Raw genomic sequence first — 24,777 nt, 5'->3', positions numbered from 1 at the left:
GCCTCATTTTCCGTTTGTTTCTGTTTTGTATTGTTGATGGAGTTGTTGTGATAGTCATACCAGGAAGGGTATTTTCTTAAGCTCCCCTCCCTGATATGACAACTTCAAGAGATGTCATTAACAAGATATTTTTCATCATGATAATTCAACACTACCTTACATATTCCTTGAAATATTGTTTTCAAAATAATCCATTTATACATTTTTTTTTTGCTAATAGTGAAGAGTTCTCCCAGAACATGGTCTTCTGGAGAGTGCCATCTAACAGTATCTTTTCAGAGGCAGACCATAATTACCCCAGTTTAAGTTTGAGCTGCCCACACAAATCTCGATGCCTCTTACGCTGGAAACTAAATACTTGTGTATAGCAGTAATTATCTTGGAAACAAAATTAAATCAAACCTAAGAAATACACAAAAGGAAACAAAACAAGATGAGAAAAGGGAGCTTAACAAAGACTAATCCTTTTAATGAAATGAATTAAATGCCAATCGTTAATGCAATTAGACGTCATTTTCGTATTAACACTGATAAAGAGCATTCTCCAAGTCGCGTGTATTTTAGTCACCGTGTATTTTAGTCACAGTGCATAACACGTGGTACAACATATTGAGTTTTTTATTATCCATCTCCGAAAGTCACATGTCGTACCATGTGGCCGATCCCTCTACTTCTTCCTATCTCTAGTTCTCCTTCTATCTCTCCCTCTCTCTCTCTGTTCATTCAGGTATGAAGTGATGTGATAACCAATTTTACACTAGCAAAAATTTCCTTTACTCCATACCATATAGGTGGGGCTAATTGCAATTTAGCCACACCTATAGAACGTGGTTAAGCAGCATTTTTGCAAAATGAGCTAACCCCACCTATAGTACAGGATTACTTGGCCCTGCAAAATAGCAGGGTTAGCAGAGAAATTGCGGTGCTAAGAGGGATAGTCTGGGGTTAAGATCGCTAATGTAAAAAAAAATGTAGGGGCAACAGAGCCAGCACAGTCGTCCAATCAGAGATGAATCTGTGACAAGTGGAATGCCCCTGGCAATCCTGCATGCATTACGCAATTCAATATAACAGCAGTGCCGAATTTGAAAACTAAGATGAATAATTTTTCATGAAACATGCATAAATAAAATACTAAATTTGTTGATTTCAAATGACCTTTGACCTTGACCACATGACCTGAAACTCATGCAAGATGATCACTGATAATTGATTACCCTTGTGTCCATGTTTCATGGAATAGATCCATTTACTTTCGAAGTTATACCTTGGTTGAAAGTTAAAGGGATGGTCCGGGCTGAAAGTTTTTATAGCTTAATAAATAGAGCAGAATTCACTGAGCAAAATGCCGAAAATTTCATCAAAATCGGATAACAAATAACAAAGTTATTGAATTATAAATTTTAGCAATATTTTGTGAAAACAGTCGTCATGAATATTCACTAGAAAAATTGGATTGACAACTGATTTAGTGCATTAGATATTTATTGCTGCAACTTATTTCATTATAAGGGATACATATTATTCACACAAGAATGAAATAATGAAAAATATGATTTTATGTAATAACATAAGAAAACGGAAAGTGGAGATATGACATCATCAACCCACCTAATGAATATTCATGACGACTGTTTTCACAAAATATTGCTAAACTTTAAACCTCAATAACTTTATCATTTGTTATCCGATTTCGATGAAATTTTCGGCAATTTGCTCAGTGAATTCTACTCTATGTATTTAGACATAAATATTTTCAGCCCGGACCATCCCTTTAATACCACACATGGTCAAAGTTCATTACCCCCTTAATGATCTTTGACCTTGATAATGTGCACTGTACCTCATGCAAGTTGATCAGTGATAGTTGATAATCCTTTTTCCATGGACCAAGTTTCATAAAATAGATCCATGATATACTTTTTAAGTTATGATGACATTTCATTGACACTAAATGACCTTTGACCTTGGTCCTATTACCTAAACATCTTGAAAGATGATCAGTTATTCTTGATTACCCTTATATAATTCCAAGTTTCAGGAAATAGATCCATAAACTTTTCAAGAACTTAAACTTGGTTAAGAAATTAATGTTGAAAATGCCACCAAAACATTGGAAAAGCAGTGCCTTAAGTCTCACTCTGCTATGCAGGTGAGAAAAAAAGAAGAGTTCTGTAACCATAACATAGTACATGTAGATGTTGCCATTCATTAATTTTTGAGCAAATTTTTGAGCTCATTTTTTTTTCACTTTAAATTTAAAACACCTCTATAAGGAGACTCACGTTCAGTAATTGAATAAATGGATTTAAAGGACAAGTCCACCCAAACATAAAGTTGATATGAATAAAAGGAGAAATATCCAACAAGCATAACACTGAAAATTTCATCAAAATCGGATGTAAAATATGGAAGTTTTGCTTAATTTCACAAAAGAGTTATGTAGATGTATATGCACATCCTGACCGGTAACCAAATGAGGCAATGAGCAGACTGATGACGGCGCCAACTCACTATATCTTTTGTATTTTATTATATGAAATATTCTAATTTTCTCATCAATGTTGTGTGAAACAAAATTTTATTCCTCCGTGAATACGTGGAATTTCCATTATTTCAACAGTTTATGATGAAGTCAAGTTGGTCCTTACTGTCAATTCTATAAAAATTGAATTATTATGTAATTCAAACAATAAACAAATGAAATGCCTCTGGCAATCTCGACTGCATTACGCGATTAATATAGCAGCAGTGCTGACTTTGAAAACTGCTATTGAATAATCATTCACAAAAGAAAGCATTCATATGATAATAAAATACTATGTCCATTGACCAAAAATGACCATTGACCATGATCATGTGATCTAAGATGTGTGCAAACCGATCATTTATACCTGATTACCCTTATGTCTATGTTTCATGAACTAGATCCATAAACCTTCTAAGTTATGATGACAAATATCCCCAACATGACCAAAGTTCATTGACCCTAAATGACCTTTGACTTTGGTCATGTGACCTGAAACTCGCATAGGATGTTTAGTGATAGTTGATTACTCTTATGTCTAAGTTTTATGAACTACATGTAGATCCATAAACTTTCAAAGATACGATGGTAATTCAACAAATACCCTAACATGGCAAAAGTTCATAGACCCTATGACCTTTGACCTTTACAGTCATTTGACCTAAAACTCACACAGGATGTTCAGTGATACTTGATTGTGCTTATGTTCAAGTTTTATGAACTAGCTCCATACAAATTTAAAGTTAGGATGGAAATTCAACAAATAACCCTAACATGCCCAAAGTTCATTGACCCTAAATAACCTTTTAACCTTGGTCCTGTGACCTGAACCTTGAGCATGATGTTCAGTAATACTTGGTTAACATGTTGTGAAAATTTCATGATCTAGGTCTATATACTTTAAAAGTTATGATGACATTTAAAAAACTTAACCTTACATGTAGGTTAAGATTTCGATATTGATTCCCCCAACATGGTCTTATTTAATTGATCCTAAATGACCTTTGACCTTGGTCTTGTGACCCGAAACAAGGGCAGAATGTTCAGTAATACTTGATTACCCTTATGTCCATGTTTCATGAACTAGGTCCATACACTAAGTTATGGTGTCATTTCAAAAACTTAACCTTAGGTTAAAATTTGATGTTGACGCTGCCGCCGCCATCAGAAAAGCAGGGCCTATATAGTTTCGCTCTGTTACATGTTTGCAGGCGAGACAAAAACAAAAGAAATAGTGAGTGAGGGATATCATCGACTCTCTCATTTGCATATCACTGAGTTGTGCATATAACTGTTTTGTGAAAAATAAGGGAAACTTAAAATTGTCATAATTTTTTTATTTTACATCCAATTTTGATTAAATTTTCAGCATTATGCCTGTTTGATTATTCTCTATCGATTCAAATCAACAATTTTCTGGGTTGAACATGACCTATAAAGACCTATAAATGTTTATTTATTTGCATAACAAGACAGACATTTGAGCATCATTTCAAAGCAATCTCTCCATGAGACTAAACTCAAATCACAGAATCTAAAAACTTGCTTATCTCTACATATCTCATAGAAATGAATTTCCACACGAATTACAATTATTTGTTAATTGAGTTTTGAGTTTAAAAAGGTGGCATGACTTCAATATCATCACTAGGAATAACATCTCTCAGGACTACTCCCACCTTATGAGATATACAAACAGTGCAAACATCACCAAGCAAATTACAGAAATTTCCAAGTTCCACATGATATTCACCACATTCTCTACACAGTGATGGAAAACATGAGAAAGCCGTCTTGAAGTGAGCTGGGTTTTGAAGTGACAAATCTTCTGCAATTTAAATGCCAATACAATGACAAATGACTATGCGGTTTTCTTTCATACAGTTTATAGACTTCCCTCTCACTAATAGTGCTATCGACTATAAAAAATAGATATGCATCAATCTTTTTTTTTTTAAATTGAAAACAAATGGCAGTGCAACTTTCTCTTACAAAAGGCTCCACAATTAACACCAGAGAGCAATGAATATGCCTTATACAATGTCCTGGGCTCCACAACACAAAGGTTTGCGATGGATTGCAAATATGAAAGAACCGCACTGATTGGTCCCTGGTCAGTATTTTAAACCAAATGCGCATGTGTCATTGATATTGATTGTTCAGTTCATTTAGCGATTGATGATCGCTATTCTTTATTTCTTTGTGTTACGGAGCCTTGTTGTTTTTTTCTGACGGGAAGAGAGGTTGGATTATTAGACTTAGGAAGCCGCCTCCATAATTTGCTATTAGGCTGCTGATGCCAAAATGACCTAACAAGAAGCACTGCTAGACTTTAGCCTAGAATGAATCCACCAAGGAAAGTGGTGACGATGTTTCACTGAAAAGTCTAACTGAAAAGTCTATGTCAACTTCAGATCCACGATCGTAGGTAACGTTGAAAGTAGATCAAAAGTAGTCTACATGTATGAGCTTTGCAGTCAACTCAAACTGTAATGACCTAAAAACTAGACAATTAAATGGGGATCCAACCTTGGGTGTAAAATGGAGTGTGAGAGGATAAAAAAAGAGGATGGTGAGTTTGAATAAAATCAGACAAGGAAGAGGTAGGCTATGACTTTTTGAAAATTACATCATCACTATTAAAGACAATATAAATTTTAAATCAGCGATTCAGTAAATGAATTATGACAAGTGGTAGAAACAACTTTCCCATATCAGGGATTTTCGGTTTTCTCAAGAACCTATTCCCCTGGGGCATTACGGTGCCGTACAGAAACGACTACCGTGTGTAATGAAGCACAGGATTCTTACTAAGTACCTGTACCCCAACAAACTATATATTTTTGGAAAGCTTGTGAGCTGATCTACACAAATATTTGATTTGTAGCAAGTTTGCTTTCTTATCAAAATATGGTCTTTCAAAGTCATGACTTTGGAAATCATGAGTTTTCTTTTAAAAAATTAATCTAACAAAACACAATCTCCATAGATTGCTTTTACGGATCAAACTGACATGATGAATTTTCAGATCTAAAGGTAAACAAGTGGAACACCTCTGGCAGTCTCGCCTGCATTACGCGATTAGATATAGCCGCAGTGCTGACTTTGAAAACAGCTATTAAATAATCATTCACAAAAGAAGAATAAAATACTATGTCCATTGACCCAACATGACCTTTTACCATGATCATGTGATCTAATATAATTTATACCTGATACCCTTGGATGTGTATGTTTCATGAACTAGATCCATAAACTTACTAAGTTACAGGGCATAAATTAATCGACGGCCAGGCTGTCGATGCCCCTATAACTGGCCGTGATGCCCTTACAAAAAATGATCAATTCACGGCCAAATAGGCCGTGCCCTTTTTTTTCTAACTGGCCGACGTGCCCTTTTTTCAAAACTGGTCATGCCCTTTCTCAGTGTAAGATTATAGTTTACAACTTAGTTCTCCCATATTTCACAAGCAAAAATACAGAAGAGAGAGAGAAAAAAACAAAGTTAACAACTTCCCTCAATACAAACTGCAAGCCATTTTCCGTGATTTTCTTGGATCTACACACACACACACACCCTCACACACGCAAAGTCAGCATGCAGTGTACATGTACTAGCTGCTGCACGTGGCCTGGCCTGCCTGCCTGTGTGGTGTGTGGCAGGCTTGCATGATCGGAGGAGATTTGCAAACTCTGAATCAAAGTGAACGATCTCACATGATTAACAGTTTTTCCAACAAAATAATCATAAAATCGGCAGGAAATTTTATAATTACATGTAATGGATTCTCAGATTAATGATTTGGTGATGTAATCGGAGGAGCAAGTTATTGAGTTTTCATTACTAGATCGGTCTAGTTGTTCACCTTTTGTTTTGAGTCTTCTTCGCAACGATAACAAGGAGACACGGCAATGGGAAGAGGGATGCCTAGCCTGTGTAGGTGCGATGCCGCGATGTTTCACCTAATTTTTAAGTTTGACAATGTTTCACTTTGAAATTTTATTCGTTTCTAATACATTTTAGTCTTTTTTAATATATTATTAAAAAAAACAAATATCAGTAAGATTTTTTGTTAGATGATTACATTTGTTTTGTTTGCTTGAAGTTTGAATTTTGTTTCTCTTTAATTCTTTCTTCATTTCTTTTTTTATTGCTTTCTTTCTTTTATCTTTCTTTCTTTTCTATCCTTCTTTTCTTCATCCTTTCTTCTATCCTTCCTGCTTGCTTTTTATTTGGTTCTATCTTATTGCAAATCTTTCCTAGCTTTCTTTACTGATCCTTTCTCTCTCTCTGTTCATTTTTTGCTCTTTCCTTCCTTCCTTTTTTTACTTTCCTTCTTTTATTTCCTTTCTTCTTTCTTTCCTTAATTTTCTTACTCCCTTCCTCTCCTTTTTTCTTTTCATTCTTTCTGTCATTCCCTCTTTCTTCTTTCCTACGATCATTCTTTTCTTGCTTTCACTCTCTCTTTGCTTCATTCTTTCCTTCCTTTCATTCCTTTACTTTTCCTTTCCCTTATTCTTTCTTATCTTCCTTCCTGATTTTTTCTTTTTCTCTTTCTGTTTTTCCATTCCTTCTCTCTTCGTCCTATCTTTTCTGAATTCCCTTTTTCATTCCATCTATCTTTATTTCTTTTTATTTCCTAGCTTTCCTTCCCTTTTTTCTGTGTTCATTTATTTTCTTCATTCTTTCCTTCTTTACATGTCCCTCATTGTTTTTTTTTTCTTTCTTTTTTTCCTTCTTTATCTTAAATACTTTCCTTTTTTTTTATTTGCTTCCTTCTTTCTTTTCTTAAAATTTTCTTTGCTTCCTTTTCCCTTCCTCTCCCTTTTCTTTTTGTTCTTTCTCTCCTTCCATTATTTTCTTTCTTTTTTCATTTTCTCCTTCATCTCTTTTATCCTTTATTTTCTTTTTTTTTCCTTTTTGCTATTCCCTTCCTTCCTGTTTTCTTCTTTCTTTTCTCAAAGAATGAAGAAAACATTTTTGTTTCCTTCATTCATCCTCCGTTTTTTTCTTACCTTCTTTTTTTTCTTTCCTTTTTTTTTCTTTCAAACCGTTCATTCATTATCCATTCCTTTTTTTTCTTTCGTTTTTTTTTTGTTTATTTATTTCAAAGAATGAAGGAACCTTTTTTCTTTCCTTTATTATTTCTTTCATCCTTCTTTTATTCTAACTTTCTTTCTTTTCACTGTTTTTCTTTTTTTCCTTCATTTTTCCCCTACATTTTTTCTTTCTTTCTTCTCCATTCATCTCTTTTCTTTCTCTCCTTCATTCTTTATTTCACCCATTTGTTCACCCTCCCTTCCTTTCCTTTTCTTTCTTTTTTTTTCCTTTCTTTATATTTTTCTCTCTTTTCTCCATTTGTTTCTTTTCTTCTTTAATAATTATTTTCAGTGATTCCCTTTTTTATTTTGTGCAACGGTCACAAAAGTACATGAAAATATATGAGAGAGGAAATCATTCAAATCGCATATCAACACACTAATTACAAGGTACATCAGTTCATGTTAAAAAAAGGAAAAAGGCAATGGTACATGTCCATAGAACAGCAATTCTTTCCTTTAAACGGTAAAATCTTGTTTTGAAATATTTTTTGGGGGGCAAGTGAAATATATATTCGGGCAAGTATTGTCCAACTATTTAGAAATTAAAAAAAAGGTAAAGTAGCACCCTGTTCAAGTTTAAATACATTTGACATCTAAAAAAACAGGATACCAAAAAAAATGGCCTTTGATGCCCTTCTTGGAAAAAGATTTTGGCCTTGGTGCCCTAAAAAATATGAGGTATTCAAGGCCAAACTGGCCTTGCCCTAAAAATGACAAAATTTCAGGCCTGAAGTTATGCCAATTCAACAAATACCCCCAACATGACCAAAGTTCATAGACCCTAAATGACCTTCAACCTTGGTCATGTGACTTGAAACTTGCTCAGAATGTTCAGTTATACTTGATTACTCTTATGTCCAAGGTTAATGAACTAGTTCCATAAAAATTTAAAGTTACGATGTAAATTCAAAAGATTCCCCTAACATGCCCAAAGTTCATTGACCCTATGACCTTTGACCCAAGTCATGTGACCTGAAACTTAAGCACGATGTTCAGTAATACTTCATTACCCTTATGTGTAAGTTTCATGAACTAGGTCCATATACTTTCAAAGTTATGATGACATTTCAAAAACTTAACCTTACATGTTAAGATTTCGATATTGATTCCCCTAACATGGTCTAAGTTCATTGACCCTAAATGAACTTTGACCTTAGTCATGTGACCTGAAACCAGGGCAATATGTTCAGTAATACTTGATTACCCTTATGTCCAAGTTTCATGAACTAGGTCCATATACTGTCCAAGTTATGCTGTCATTTAAAAAACTTTACCTAAGGTTAAGATTTGATGTTGACGCCGCCGCCGTCAGAAAAGGGGCGCCTATAGTCTCACTTTGCTATGCAGGTGAGACAAAAATCATTTAAAAAATTGTTTAGGGCTCCGGACACCTGCCAAGGTTGCATTTGTTTTATGTGCCTATGAAAGAAACAATATTTGAAGTAAAACTTTTGAAGAAAAAAAAAAACATTAATAGCCATTTAGTACACTGGAGCAAATGGAAGGGAGTAGTTCTTACCTTACACTACAACAATGTCACCAACGCAGCTAATTTGAAGCCTCTATGGCTGGTATTCTGATAGACATGGTTTAGTTAAACCTGGGTTACCGTAGCTTAGAACAAACTTTCATGGTGAGCAAGTTGTCAACTAATTCCCCAATTAAAAACTATTTCTATCCCACTGCAATCTAATTTGCATACATTTGCTGCATACTAATTTGATATTACTGAGCTGTTTGAGAAAAGATGAGACAATTTTCAGAATACCACTCAAGGCCTGTTGATACTAGCACTTTAATATCACCACCATCATAATCATCATCAATTTTTTTATCAAAACAATCAAAATTTTCATTTTTGTTGACTTACATCTCTTGTTATCATCAGAGAGCTGAGAGGTACAGTTCACCATGAACTTGTTCAAAGCTAGACCAATGGGTGGGTGTGTTCCAGGTGGGTCCTCTTGTGGCTTGCTATAAAGATATTCCTCATGGAGCGAAGTCAATAACGGGCCACGGATGAACTACAAATAAAAGAACATCAATAGCTGATTGATCCTAGTGCCCTCAATTTAATGATAAAAACCATAACAAAACTATTGTCATTGAAATAAGAAAAATATTTGATGAATAAAATGTCATGAAGTCAATTGTGAATTTAAACCATATATAGGAAATAACAGTATTAGCCACCTAGCAACCAAGGCAATAACAATTCCACTTATACTTCCAAGAAGACAAGTATTTGTTCTTAAAGAGCCAAATGAATTCTAAATGGATGCTAGCCTATCTCTCTGGAATGATCGTCTCTTTGGTTATAGCAGACTGCATTTTTCCATTTATACATGATGTATGTCACCTGAAGAAGTTGAATTTTCAATGCCTTCTTTTTTATCTTCAAGTCTTGTCTTTTATTTTCTTACTGTATCTTTTTCTTCCTTCTAGAGCACCCTGGAAAGTGGATTTGGTATATTACAGTTGTTATTATTATTATGGTTTAGAGAGCGAAGTTGGCTAAGTCGGTAACGCGTCTGCCCGTTGAACCAAAGATCGTGGGTTCGAATCCACCCCGGGTGGATGACTGAAGCCAGTGCGTTGTGTGTAAATGTCCTTTCCATATTTCATAGATGCAGGCTATGTTACAGTGGAAAACACTCCATCCCTCGGATAGGACGTTAATTGGAGGCCCCGCGTAGAGGAGAGTCACTACCTTTGCACGTTAAGAACCCACTCCACTATTCTATAAGAGTAGGGGAAAACCCCGGTGTAGTGGTCCACCTGCACTCCCCCCAATCAGTTATATCAGGAGGAGAGACCTGCGGGTCACAGTGATTCAGTTTGCTTTTCGCCTCCTAGGCACAGGTGACGCCCCAAAAAAAATAATAATGATAAATAATAATAATAATAATTACGAGTCAAATACTACCAAAAATTTACACAACTCACCTTAAGCCCATTCTGGTGAAGAAATGAACTTTTGTTTAGGTCAAGATTTAGAAACTGAGTTACTCCAAGTCTTGTCACAGTCTTACTCTCATGGACAAAACATCGTTGATACAGTATACACAGCCAACTGGAATGTAGCACAGGCATACCTAATACAAAAAAAAATTAAAACATACACCCAATTCAAACTACTGAACATCCAGAAATATCATAAAATAAGCTTTTAGAATGATTTTTTTATAACATACTGATCAATTCCTTTTATTCATTGATCCAAGGTCATTAAAGACCACGGCTTTGAATGGCCTGTTGACTCCCCTAAATGACCCTCTTATTGGCCTTGGGAGATTTTAGTGCCCCTTTCATTTCCTGCCATTTGTGCTATAATAAAAATAGCCCTACAGAAAAGTGGCCTTGCTTTAAAATGTTGAAATTTAGAGCCTGACATATATGCAGAACTAAAATACAAACCTAAGTTTTCATCTGATAGATAAGTGGATTTTTTCAGCTGAGCAAGACGAGGCATTGCTGGGGTTACTACATGGATCTAATAACAAACAAAAACAAAATCATTGTAAAATGTGACTCTTTAATGTGGCAAATCAAGAATACTGTACAAAAGATAAGAAGGGAAATCAAGGTGAAAAGACTAAACAAATCAAGAAAGTAATTGATGAAAAATAAAACAAAAATTACAATATCACATGTGAGAGATAGACAAAGATATGGTATATATACCAAAATATTACAAATTTCCAAATTACAATCCAACATTTTGTTTAACTACTGTAGTATCTACAACAATACGGCTACTGCATGTGTGAAAAGTTGAGTGATATTGGTTGAAAAATATGAATGTATAATATGGTTAGAAAGTCCTAAAATTTTCATTAACTGATGAGCCTTCTGAGTTTAAAATTTCAAGTGGAGTTTGTTAGCTTTATTTTTACAGCATTATACCATACTGCATCAGGCCAGAAAGGTATTATAGGATAAAGTTTTCCAGGCATACAACACACAATGTACATCTTGACTCCAGGGCCCCGTCTTACAAAGAGTTGCGATTGATCCGATCAACCACAACTATGGAAAGCAAGAGACGTCAACATCTAAAATGCATGTTTATAAATTAAGAATTATAAAATATTTTCTCGACATGATGTATATTCATACATTCATCATTTTCTTGACAATTCAGTGTGCTTCTCTTTGTTCACAAGGTACATTGTGCAAATTTCCTGTAGAAAAAATTATGACATTGATGGATTTTCATATACATGTAGTTGGTGTTGATCGGATCAATCGTAACTCTTTGTAAGACTGGGTCCTGAGTTTGCAATATAGAATACCTAAATCCCTTAAAGATCAACTCGGCATGGTAAGGTAGGCTTTGAGACGAGCTAGAATGCAGCGATGAATCCAAACCAATGCCAATTTCTTCAACTAAAACTAAAATAGGGGAACAACTCACCTGTACTTGATCAAGAGTCTCATAGATGAGAAAGAATTCAAACCAGAGACGTAGCAGTTTCTCTTTCTGGGCTGGATCCCATGAGAATAATGGTTGCTTGGTAACCTCATGTGACCCTTGACCTAGACATCGACCTGAAGTTGCGGCCACATCTACCGCCCTCTTCATCAGATAACTACAACGTTTCCGTGTCAGGGGATTGGTGTGGATAAGCCCCTGTTGAACGAGTTGCCAAAACAACTCCAATTGTAAGAGATCCAAGCCTTGGGAACCATCGTCAAGTCCTGTATCATTCGCTTTGTCAGTTGCAGTCCTCGCTTCCTCGGAAGAAGCATTTGGGAAGAATGCATCCGACAGAGCACAGAGGATGAGGTAAATGTTCTCATTCACCGCTTCTGAATACTTGACACTCTTTTCATTCATTGCGACAAGTCGTTCCCAAATCACTTGAAGTACCTCGCTCCTGGCTCTTCCACCAAGGGGTAATTCCTTCTCACCAAGGACCAGGATTTGCGCTAGCTGCACACAGACGAGGGCTTCACCCGCTTCCAGAATGTCCCACACTGTCTCCACGAGTTCACTCCACCATGGGTCTTCAGTATCAGTTCTCTGCTCATGCTTTTCAGGAGATTGGACGAGTGCCTTCGTGTAGATGCTTAGAATAGCGATGGAAGATGATATACCAAGCTCACATTTCTTTTCTTCTTCTTCATCATCAAACTCATTACAGGCATGGTCCCTGTTGTTTACTTCATCTCTGCCAAAGATAGTTACAATGTAATTACACTCCTTTCTGTATAGTTAGGGTAAAGGTACCTGACCGTCCCCACAAATATACCGTTTTCCACGGGTGACATACTGAAGATCACCAATTTAATTCTATTTCTTTCCTATTGAAAATCATTCACCATTTGAATTTGAAACAAAAGCATAAGATATATCTCTTAATTTCATTCTCTGTAAAAAATATTTCAGATGTAATTTCATTTATAGATATTATCTAACATTATTTCTATCTTAAATATTCATCCTTTTCTTGATTTACTTATTCCGCTAGTTAATTTCATTGACACGATTTCTATGAATAGGGACCACTCTACAAAACAAAAGAAAGTAGGCGGATCTCATTTTATCCACTGAACAAAATATTAGTTTTTATTTATCTTTTTACTGATCAAATGTAATACAAATTTCCTTGCAAAAAAACAAATATATACACGTAAAAAACAAAAATTTGGGTTCAAATGCATACAAATTTGAACACTATCAATGCATGTTACATTACCATTGACCAACAGCCTAGATGAAACTAAAGCAAAATTAAAGTTTCTATGAGTTTCAATTAGTGGCAAAGTCACCATCATTCTAATCAAATTCAATATTGTTCCACCTATCTAAACTACTAAAGATCCATGTGATATATACTGTAGATATAACATTCCCCTCCTCTTTTTGGTATGCCTCCGTGCCACATTACACACCACATACATGTAGTTCGGGAATCCGATGTATCCACATAACACAGCAGTAATATTGTTAATCCGAATAAATAGTAATAGTACATGTAGTACATACCTATACGTGAAGAGGCTCTGTTTACATGCTTTCATTACGATCTCGCAAGGTTTAGGGTGAGGTTTCCTGAACGACGATGCCAGAGTGAAGGCAAGAAATTCATAAACTTTCTGGAGGGCTTCCCTCCCTTCCTTTGCTATGACAGGAAAGCAAAGATTTGTTACAATGTCTTCCACTTCCTCCGTGTGCAGGAGCAGGGGATTGTTCTTTAGATTCTCTGAGCAAAAGGCAATGAATTCTGCTGCCTCTGCCGTGTTCTCTGAAGCCAAAGCTGCATGGGCGTGAGCAACCGCTTTCCTCAGGATCACACCCACTTGGGCATCACCCCCACAGCTCTCTAAAAGGTGAAGTATTTTGGATGACATCCTGATATGCACTTATTCCCATAGAATGTACATCAAAGATGAAAAAGCTTCATGAGATTAAAGTTCTGTAAAAAAAAGTAATAAATATAAAACATGTGGTAGGCTACTATTAATCTAAACAAAAAAAAGATAACAAAATTTTAACCAGGACTACACATCTATTTCCCAGAATTTGAGTGATTTATATTATATTCTGCACATGGGCCCTACAATTTTTGAAATATCAATGTCGAATGTTAGATACGTTAATCACTAACATTACTTAAACTGCTTTGATTCACGGCGCGGCGACTATCATTCATTGAGTCAAAGTAGGGTAGGCTTGGCCTAGACTAATGTGAAAAGAATGTTATTCAGATGAGGCGCTAATTCAGTTTAACACCCGCCGAATGTGAGCAAACTCCCCACCAGAACTTGTTCGCAAATGTCATGGCAAGTCTTAGACAGGAATAATCATCGTTTCTGGGGATTTATTTAACAATTTCTGACATTTTAGGGGAGATCGGGGTTAGTTGGAACATTGTAATTTTCTTTATGCAATACTACCCTCAATTTATTGCCATTATCAACAGCCATCCACCATATTACAGACAACACAAGTGCAACAAGCCTGGTGAAGTTAGAAAGGAATTTTTGTTTTTCCACCTTCTGAGTAATTTTTTTCTCTTTCAGAATTTTTTTATTACCGTATCTCAGAGAAGTTTATAGATCAAGTTGGCCTGTTCGGGAGTATAATGGACACTTGTACCAAACTACAAAATAAGGTTATTAGTATGCCATGGTAAAGTCCCTTTTTTTGTGCTGTAAGCTTATAAATGTCAAATGGGCCTCTGGGGTTAGTTGGAACAAAATTGAAGGGGCTAGTTGGAACATGTTCCAACTTACCCCAAACATAATTATGAATAAAAACATTGGATATCAATTTGAGCCCCCCCCCCCTTGACGAATTTCGTCACTACGCCGTTGCACATAATGTTTTGACCGCACCGCTCACTGACTTTTTACTTTCAAGTCTTGCGCATCTTTTGAGACCAAATTTGCGATGCCTGGGTGCGCGCTTTCGAAATTACGCAACATTTTCTACGTGCATGTCGGACCCAAAATTGCTCAAAAACGTGATTCCATGTACATGTACAAGGTCAATGCAAATTGTGTTTTTCAACCAAAAATCATAAATGATTATTTTTACTTTTGTTGGTTCAAATGTATTTATTTTATGCTATTTATGATCGCAAGAGTCCCCGACAAAGTTCATCGGAAAAACAATAAAAACAAAGGTTTAGAAAAAATAAAGAAATACAAATTTAAAAACAAATAATACATAAGAAATTATATTTTTTTCAATTTTTTGTGGATATTTGATATAAAGGTAAAAATTGATACTCTCACCAAAAAATTAGCATTCTACCACTCACACGTATTGCGAGGTTAGTATTAGTCATACTAACCTCGCACCACGAACCGCGTTTGGCAGTGGATTTCTAACTAGTGGGTCGCGCGTGCTGGGATCTCACTTCTTGGGTCCACAACACACGACTTCTATGGCTTGATTTTTCTGTGCGTGGCGGCATGTAATGAACCCTTGGGTGGCATTCTACTAGCTTAATAAATAGAGTTAAAGGCAAAAACATACCCCCAAAAAATTAGGGCAAATTTCATATGCTTATAAATTTGCATAATTGATTAATTAAAAATATAAACAATAATTTTTGTCATGTAAATTTGATGCAGAAGTACATGAAATTGCTGATAGTACACTTAATTGCATCACACATTTATAAGCGGAATTCTACTACACAGTCGGCTTGCATTAGTGGCTGTATAATAAAAAACATAAAGTTCAGCAAATCCACTTTTAATATTTTGAACTTGAAAAAAATAAAGCAAATATTACGGTTGTAAGTAGTTTTAGTATAATTCTTAATTGACCAGGCAGTGTTCCAACTTACCCCATACCATGTTCTAACTTACCCCATATATGGGGTAAGTTGGAACGCTTGCGATGGTCTTGTTCAAGGTGGATTTTTTCAGTAACCATCATAGAGTTACAAATTTTATGGGGTACATTTGAAGCCCTTAGATATATTGTTTCTCAAATAAAATCTAATTGGATTTTACAGCCATTCTTGTCAAAAATGTTCCAACTAACCCGATCTCCCCTACTACCAAAATACAGAGACTGAAGCTTTTGGTCTAGGCAAGTCTTAGTCACATTTCGAGTACAATAAACAATAAGCCCACCGCTTTCCCAAATATCGTGATCAGGAACTGCTAATGCTATAGAGTATAGTATAGATAGACTTAGACAGCTGGCAGCCGTCTGTTTCAAAGAGTTTTTTAACATTTGAAGAAAAAAAAAAATTCTCCTCATACACAGACGGCTCGCAATCGTGCAGCCGCCATTAGGGGGTTAACAATTATGCAAACTCCCCCTATCGGGGCTCATCGATTTTTGTCTTTATTTCATAAAAACATTTAAAAGAAATGGACCAAAATAAAGATTATTATTCCATTTTGGCCTGAAATGGACCAAAACTGGAAAATATAAATTTGAATTAAAAGGAAAAACACCATTGACTTTATATTTCGGCTGTCGCGCAACTGCCACTTCCCGGCCCTGGCTTTAATATCCAAACTTGGACATGGCCATTTAATTGAGCTGAGTCCCTGTAGTACTACAGATCGAGTTAGAACTTCGGTCTCTGTACTATTTGTGAGTGGAGCGCCAACGGAGTTAAGCAGAACCAATAAAAAACAAAGACCGAAGCTTTTATTACCTTATTTAATACCGGATGTACTGGAAAAATGCAGAAAGCTGCAGCCAAGTTTCCAGGTCTAGCTTTCGTCCAAGCTCAATCCCCTGGGGGGCACTCAGTGTATAATGCATAGTGGGTATGTGCCGCGGAGGGGACCCCCATTTTTACACTCAAATTTCCGTTCCAAGGCATAGCATTTTTGTCTTATTGAGAAAAAGATCAAAGAAAGCCACTCCAAAGCATAGCATTTTCTTCTTAGCGAGAAAAAAGAAGAAAGAAATCCGCTCCAAGCTTTGCATATTTTCTGTTACGTCGTTCCGGTCGCAATTTTGGTGAAAAGCGGCCGCAGAGCACTGTCCGACCATCGCCTCTGCGCTAGCGCGCCCCGCAGTCGTGCCGCCGGGCTAGCTGCATGCACGTTCCATAGGGATACATACGCACTCCAACGCAGGCGACCCGTTCCAAGGACCCCCGTTTTCACAAACATTTGTAGTTCCGAAGCCGTTCCGAGGACCCTCTTTTTTACAATAAGCCCACTCCAAGGCCCCCGTTTTTTGTCTCGCCCGCGGCACACACCTACTACTTTTTTGGTCGAGTGCCCCCCCCCCCCGGGGCTCAATCTTCTTCCACAACAGACCACAAGTATAATATATGTGTGACAGTGTCAGTATCCAGTGTACATGGCTTTTGGTCTAAGATTTATCATTTAGATCTAGTCTTATTCTACTTTCTTCTACTTCTAGACGTCTAACGTAAGTTAGAACTCACTCACACAACATGCGAGGTTAGACTCTTACTCTTACTTAGTCCTTAGACTAGTCACTAGAGTAGACTTAAATACATGACTTAAGTCTCGTTCGAAACTGCATTTACATTAGCTCCACCTGTTAGTGAATCTCTCACCTATTCAATGAATGTCCATCTCTTCAGATCATTAGTAGGATCAAGTGAGTACGTAACCTGGGCCTCGCATGCATGTGTGAGTGTCCCAGGCCCGGCCCAGCTCCCTCCCGTACGTACCGGCCTCGTACCCGTACAGCCTTCTTCGCTATTTGTCCTGTACTCGGCTGAGCTTGGATGGGAATAGACCAAAAGCTTCAGTCTCTGTATTTTGGTTGTTCCGCTGAACTACGTTGGCTCCACTCACCATACATATGGGGATTACAGTAAAATGTCAGAAATTGTTGAATAAATCCCCAGAAACGACGGTTATTCCTGTCTAGGATGGGAATGACCTCAGCTCTGCGCGATCGCGATCTGGAATTAAATATCAATTAAAATGTATCTGCACCTTTTATACACTTAATTATAAATATATCGGCAAATATATCCATATTCCGATAATATCAATTATCTTTAGTCGCGGTAGATGTTCAAATATCCATAAATTTTAAGTGGACTAACTCTGACTCTGAGTTACAACTTCACGATCACATAATCAATCTCGTTATTCCCACGGCCACGTGGGTCGACCAGCTGCCTCGGCCTCAACCAAAAGCTATTTCATATTGATAAAAATAAAGATGTATTCCTGAATCTAATTATTTGATAACACCTAATTCAATTGACATATGGATATTAATAGGTCTGTATAGAATTCTCATATTCCAAATTTCCTATGTATTCTTCATATGAGCCTCACGTTTATCAAATTAATATTTGTTTTTCAGCTGGAAACCAGACTATATAGTATTCCCACGCCTGGGGCCACGCCCCACATCCTCTTTGGTCCCACCCACCACAAAAATGCCGAAAGTAGTAAGTCAATATAACTTTTTAAAAGGCTTTTTTTTGCGTTTCTTTCAGTGAAATCAAGTTCGACAAACATGGCAACAATTATAAACAGCTAGCATCAAGATAATATAAAGAACAAAGAATTTACATGTAGAGCGTAAACATCGAGATTCATATAGGCGGATCCAGGAGAGGGCAAAGCGCTACCCTGCAGCCCAACCCCCGCCCCCTTAGTGAAAAAAAAGGGGGGAAATGGGGAAAAAGAAGGAGGGGAGAGGAAAATGAGAGGATAAGGACCAGTGAATAAGATATGGAGGGGAAGATTTGGAAAATGATACGTAAATTTGAGTTATTTTCGTTAGATTTTCAATTTTTACACATGTTCCAGAATTGGTGCTGCCTATATAATATCTAAAATAATACAAGCAGCACAACCAAGGAAAGTCTTGGGGTGGTTTCACACACATCCCAGCATCCGAGGGCCATGCTTAATTAGCTTAAACCAGTTTTGAAGTCAATAAAGCTCCGTACACAAGCTTTCATTATTTTGTTTGATTCACAAATTAATAGTGCTGAAATAAGGGCTGAATGTCAATAATTTTCAGCTCGCACTGCATGCGCGTTCGATTTAGTCTGCTATGCAGACTCTGAATGGCTCGTGAAGTGGGATCTGCAGCTGGTTTGCAAAGCAAACCAGCCTGAAAGGGCGAGCGAAGCGAGCCACATCTGCAGCTCCAGCAGACTCCTTGAATCAGCTGTGATACACACACTGCAGATGTGGGTCTACAGTTGTAGACTACGTTCGATTTGTTAAGTACTTTTCTTCTACATGTCCATATATAGTGTATAAAATTTTCAAAAGTTTCCCTTTTCACATTCTGATTGACAAAACTTATCAGCTATTGCTCTGCTCGCTCGCTTTGTGAGATTGTAGGGCCTACTGTACTACCATATGAATCCAGGGAGCCCTCGCCCCCCCCCCCCCCCCCCCCTAGTGGCGGAGCAAAAAAAAGGAAGAAAGAAAGAGAAAAAAGAAGGGAAAAGAGAGGAGAAAAAAGAAGGGGAAACATAAGAGCTAGGAGGAAGACGAGTGAATAAAATAAGATGAGCAGAAGACTTGAAAAATAATTTGTAAAATCTTTCATGTCATTATATAAGACTTTGCCAATCAGGGGCGGCGGAACGTATTTTCCTTTGGGGGGCAAAGCCAAAAAGATCACTTACATGTCAAAATAGGCAATTGGTGCAAACGGGTATTTTCACCATGCATGAGATTATCATCTGCGTGAAGTAGTTGTGTGTTTTGAAGTAATTAGGTTGAGCAAAGCCTTTTTGAAGTGATTTCTGATTGATAATTAAGGTATACATTTAAACTTTATTTTTCCGCGAGGGAGCGTAGTAAGCGAGTATATATATATGTTATATACCATTTTAAAGTGTCATGTCTATATTGTTAATTTTATCATTGAAATATTTAGATTTCTTTCGGTAAAACAGGTCTCTGCGGTCATCATGAGTACAAAGGGCGAGTCAAACTCCCCTCTTTTGTTTTCTTTTGAAATATGTTTTTTTTCAAGAATCTAAAAGTAATCACTATACTAATATAAAGTGCAGGATAATCATTGTAATTTATTTTGTTATATACGAGGGAGATAATATCGGTATTCGTTATGTAAGTCATCAGAAAATATGAAACCATGAAGATTTTTTTTTATGTAAATATCAGCATTTTGATTTATGTATTTTGTTATTATTTGCTATTATGATATCTTCTTCACCCCTCTTTAGGTGTTCAAACATAAAGCTTCCCAGGGCGGTTCTATAAGGGGCAGGGGTGACCCCCTTCCAATATTGTTTTTAATAGTGTAAAAAGAGGGAAAAGGGAGGAAAAGAAAAGGCGGAAAGGAAAAAAAATGAGAAAGAACTATGAAAGGGTAGGTCATGTAACTCTCCAACTATATAAAATTGTCATCGTTAGTTCGATTGTATAGGACAGCATGACGATGCCCCTTTTTTCTTTAGCATCTTGTCTAAAACTTACTTTGCGTGAACCGGGTGGAAACGTGCATGGAGCGTATATATTTCACCATCATGCACATTTAGACAAGAAAATGAACAAAGTAATCGAGCAACCCAATATCACGTCACAATCCTATCTTCAAAAGGTCATGACGTCATGGATATTGGCTATTTTCTTCTTTTGAATGGAATTTGATCATGATGGATAAAAACCTCATGCTGAGTATAGGCGCAGCAAGGATTTCATTACATCAATATACCATTCTCACACCTGTGGATATTAGCAGGTGTGATCATGATGGATACGTTAACAATTTCAGCACGAGGAATGTTACATATATTTGCACCTACTATGTAGTGATTATTAATTTTAATCTCCCATTGCTGATGCATTATCAACAAAGAAAACAAAAATACACTGTTGGATAACGTGTTGGTGAGAAAGGCGCCCCCCTCTCTTTCCCTCTCCCACTTGATTATCTTGATAATATCGCAGAGGCAAGGGCCGCACAGGAAATTTTTTTTTTTTTATTGTCTGACGTTTTTAGGATCTTAACTAAACAAAGGAACATACTTCAATTTTCCCCCAATCTTCCCAACGGGGGTGAGGGGGGGGGGGGGTCTTACTACAGTGTTATATTTTTGTACAATATTTGACCAAAAAGGGAATCACAATATGCGCATGTGCCTCTGGATCTGCAGCTTATACTGGATTATAATCTTAATTTTTAATTGTAGTTTAATAATAATTTTTTGAAATTGTATTTTATTGTGCAATTTTTTGCATCCGATTTTATCATATTCAATGAATTCTTATCCACAATAAGCCTTTAAAATGTATTTATTTATCTGTATGCCATTAATATCATTCTTACATGATGTACCAGTTTGAATTATCATTGTTACTTTTACCCAATAATGACTTGTAAATATGGGCGCGTCGTGGTCTAGTGGTTACGACTCTCGTCTTTCAATCAGAGGGACGTGGATTCGAATCCCAGCCATGGCGCATTTTCCTCAGCAAGAAATTTACCCACATTGTGCTGCATTCGACCCAGGTGAGGTGAATGGATAACCGGATTTATTCCTTGACAAAGAGCAGTTGAGTATATGCACATAGTAACAGCGCTATGTATTAAATGGACATATTATTATCATTGTTATCATTATTATTATCTTTATTGTAAGCATGCTAATTTCAGTATGTTAGCTTTGCATCATGTATTGCTTTTTATACGTAATAAAACATTAATTGAATTTAATATAACTGAATTTTCCTCATCTAAATACCATCTGTGTTTTGGTGGGAATGGTTCCAAATACTGGTTAAGATAAATAAGCTTATTTCCCGTTGATTCCCGAGTTTGATTTGATAATTAATTTCCTTCGACAAGAGATTATCCCACGTTTTGCTGTATTTCAGGTTACAGGAATGTGTACTTTAGCAAAATTAATATGATTAAAATCATTAAATGCATTTAGCACTGTAAGTAGGCAGACAGAAAGGGGTGGAAATTATTCTGATAGGGGATCTTGTTTTCCAAGATATGCCTCTCGTTTTACAAGCTTTCCTTTGTCGCCTTTCTTCCTCTTTTCCTTCCTTTTTTCCACTACATGAAAACTCATCGAGGGTCGGTTGCCCCTATACCGATGAGACGGGGGGGGGGTCTAAACACTCAATTCAATTTTGTTTGTTTGTTCGTTTGTTTTATTTCCGTCATAAAAATTATATATTAATATAAATTTTTATGACGGAAATAAAACAAATATGTATATATTGCTATAATAGCAATATACATGCAAAGAATAACAAGTAACATATCATTGCAGGGGGATACATTCAAGTTGCTTTCTGGGCTGAATAATATAATATAATTTATAAGGACCCTAATAATAAATAAAAATGTTAATTAAATTTAATATTTCTCCCTCTCTTTGTTTATTATGACGTTGATTCTGTTTTGTATATTATGTATATGTTTGTTCTTATGTTTATTATCTGAAAATAAAAATAAAATAAATTGAATTTAATTAAATATTAAGCTATATTTTGTGAAAAAGTGCATGACGTCATACGGAATATGTATTGGTTAGCTGATGATGTCATGTTTACACTTTCCCTTCCTTGTGAACGCAAAGCGCGAGCTTTTCGGTATACTAATGAAAAGGGGAAATAGGACTGTTTTTAGAAATTCATGAAGAGAATAAATATCTTTATAATCTTAATGCAAGGGCGCAGCGAGCTGAAAATTGTTGGTTTTCTCACCTCACAACTTGAAACTCAGCATATTTTTAAACCATGAACGGGATTGTACAACTGATTCTATAGTCGTGATAATGCGAAACTTGAGCTCATTATTTTGCATTATGACCTGAAAACTTCTATAAAAAAAATCATTAAAAAGATGGGCATTTGCTAAATTAAGATGAGAGCGCGAAGCGCGAGCTGAACATTTTCAATATTTCGATCTGAAACTTTGACATTTTTGGTAGGCCTACGTTTTGAATAAAAAAAAAATTGTGTAATGAACAATTAATGCGGGCGCTATATAAGCGCGAGCTGAATACTGATCCGAATGGGGACCTGTTAAAAACAGTTTAATATTTTTATTTGCCAATTCTCCTCTTATTTTCTTAAATTTTGCGATATCAGTCTGCTTGTAGCCCTCCTGTCGCTGTGTTATACACTCTCTCGCGTGTTGCTGTTGGACCAGGCATAGTCCAGGGAACGTCTCTACCGATTTTTATTTCAAACGGTACAAGGAACTCGAAAAAATGCAACCTTCTTATACACAGTGCTAAATCAGGGAAAGGCAGTGGCGTAGCTAGGATTTTTTTCCTGGGGGGCACTGGGGGGTCCTTGCTTTTTCAGGGGGCACCATTTTTTCTGGTGTGTGTGTATGTGTCACAAGGGCGGATCCGACTTTCGCCAATAGGGGACGGTGCCCGAAATTATCTTCACCTATATATTCCCCGATCAGTCACTTCTTAGTTTTAATTCTTATAAAACAACATAAACATGAAATAATCTCATAAGCCTTATAAAAAGTGCGAGCGCGAAGCGCGAGCGATTTTTTTTACTTTCATGTATTTTGTCCTGAAAATTTAATATTCTGGGCAATGGTATGTGTGATCCTGAACAAGATTCGTATGTAACTAGATGGTTACTGCGAACGCCAAGCGCGAGCAAACATTTTTATTAACTGTTCTAGCATTATCGAAAAGGGACCTGTTAAGGACTGCTTACAGTTATCCACGAAGACGGTATATATTTCAATAATGCGAGCGCGAAGCGCGAGCAATTTTTTTTGACATTCCGACCTAAAAATTGTCATTCTAAGCACTTTTTGTATTAATAAATGGGATAGGTATGTAACTAAACAATTAATGCGAGCGCGAAGCGCGAGAGGAAGAAAATTGATATTTTAGACCTAAAAGCGGACACTCTATTCATATTTTGTAAATCATAAATAGGATATAGTTAATTGGGTATCATTAATAATGCGATCGTGAAGCGTGAGCAGACAATTATAGATATTCTGATGTGAAACTGGATAATTTAAGTACATTTTAAATAAAGAACATGCCGGCTATCGCGCATGTTTTAGATTTAGACCTAGAATCTGGGCATTCTGAATACATTTGTTTAATGGAACATTATGGAAAACACGTAGACAATATGAACTTGGAAAATCAAACAATGTGACCACGCAGCGTGAGCTTAAAATGCTGATATGTAGACCATAAAACGGACATTTTACAGAGCACTTAAATTTTTAAATGAAAAAAAAATAATGAAAGCTCGATGTCCGAGCTAAAATATGTTTTGTATAATTGACTTCAAAACTTGCTCTATATCAGCCTATTGAGCAAAATATGAATTTCATCGAACAGGCAATTCTGGCGCAAAGCGCAAGCAAAAATTTTATATGGTAACATGAAAGATTTTTTTTTTGCAAGTCTTCCCCTCACATTATTTCATTCACTCGTCTTCCTCTTATTTTTTTCTTCTGTCTTTCTTCTTTTATTCTTTTTTTCTTTTCTTCTTTCTCCCTTTTTTCTTTTTTTTTTTGCTCTGCCAGTTTTTTTCAGGGGGGCACGTGCCCCCCAGGCCCACCCGTAGCTACGCCACTGGGGAAAGGGACAGAATATCATATACATAGGCTTTTATAGTCTACAACAAAATAATTTATTACGTAATCCAAATTTATCATGTTATAATGTGACCTGCATGTGTAATGGGAAACATGTCATCACTCAATTACCATTTTGTCTTCGCGT

General features: G+C 36.3%; 1 protein-coding gene across 1 annotated transcript in view; it reads right to left on the bottom strand.

The window, feature by feature from the left end:
* Window positions 1-17,759, bottom strand: part of LOC129264412 (probable methyltransferase TARBP1) — a 59,907-nt gene extending 42,148 nt beyond the window's left edge. The window contains exons 1-6 of the mRNA XM_064102697.1: window positions 17,647-17,759; window positions 13,623-14,052; window positions 12,048-12,804; window positions 11,048-11,123; window positions 10,577-10,725; window positions 9,501-9,654 (exon numbers count right to left, since the gene is read on the bottom strand). Of these exons, the coding sequence (XP_063958767.1) occupies window positions 9,501-9,654; window positions 10,577-10,725; window positions 11,048-11,123; window positions 12,048-12,804; window positions 13,623-13,987 (1,501 nt within the window). The 5' untranslated portion in view covers window positions 13,988-14,052; window positions 17,647-17,759. The remainder of the gene's footprint in view (window positions 1-9,500; window positions 9,655-10,576; window positions 10,726-11,047; window positions 11,124-12,047; window positions 12,805-13,622; window positions 14,053-17,646) is intronic.
* Window positions 17,760-24,777: the final 7,018 nt, after the last annotated feature.

Source organism: Lytechinus pictus, chromosome 7, assembly GCF_037042905.1.
Source record: "Lytechinus pictus isolate F3 Inbred chromosome 7, Lp3.0, whole genome shotgun sequence".
NCBI lineage: Eukaryota > Metazoa > Echinodermata > Echinoidea > Temnopleuroida > Toxopneustidae > Lytechinus > Lytechinus pictus.
The sequence above is the reverse complement of the archived record's forward strand: the minus strand, read 5'-3'. Positions and strand labels throughout refer to the sequence as shown.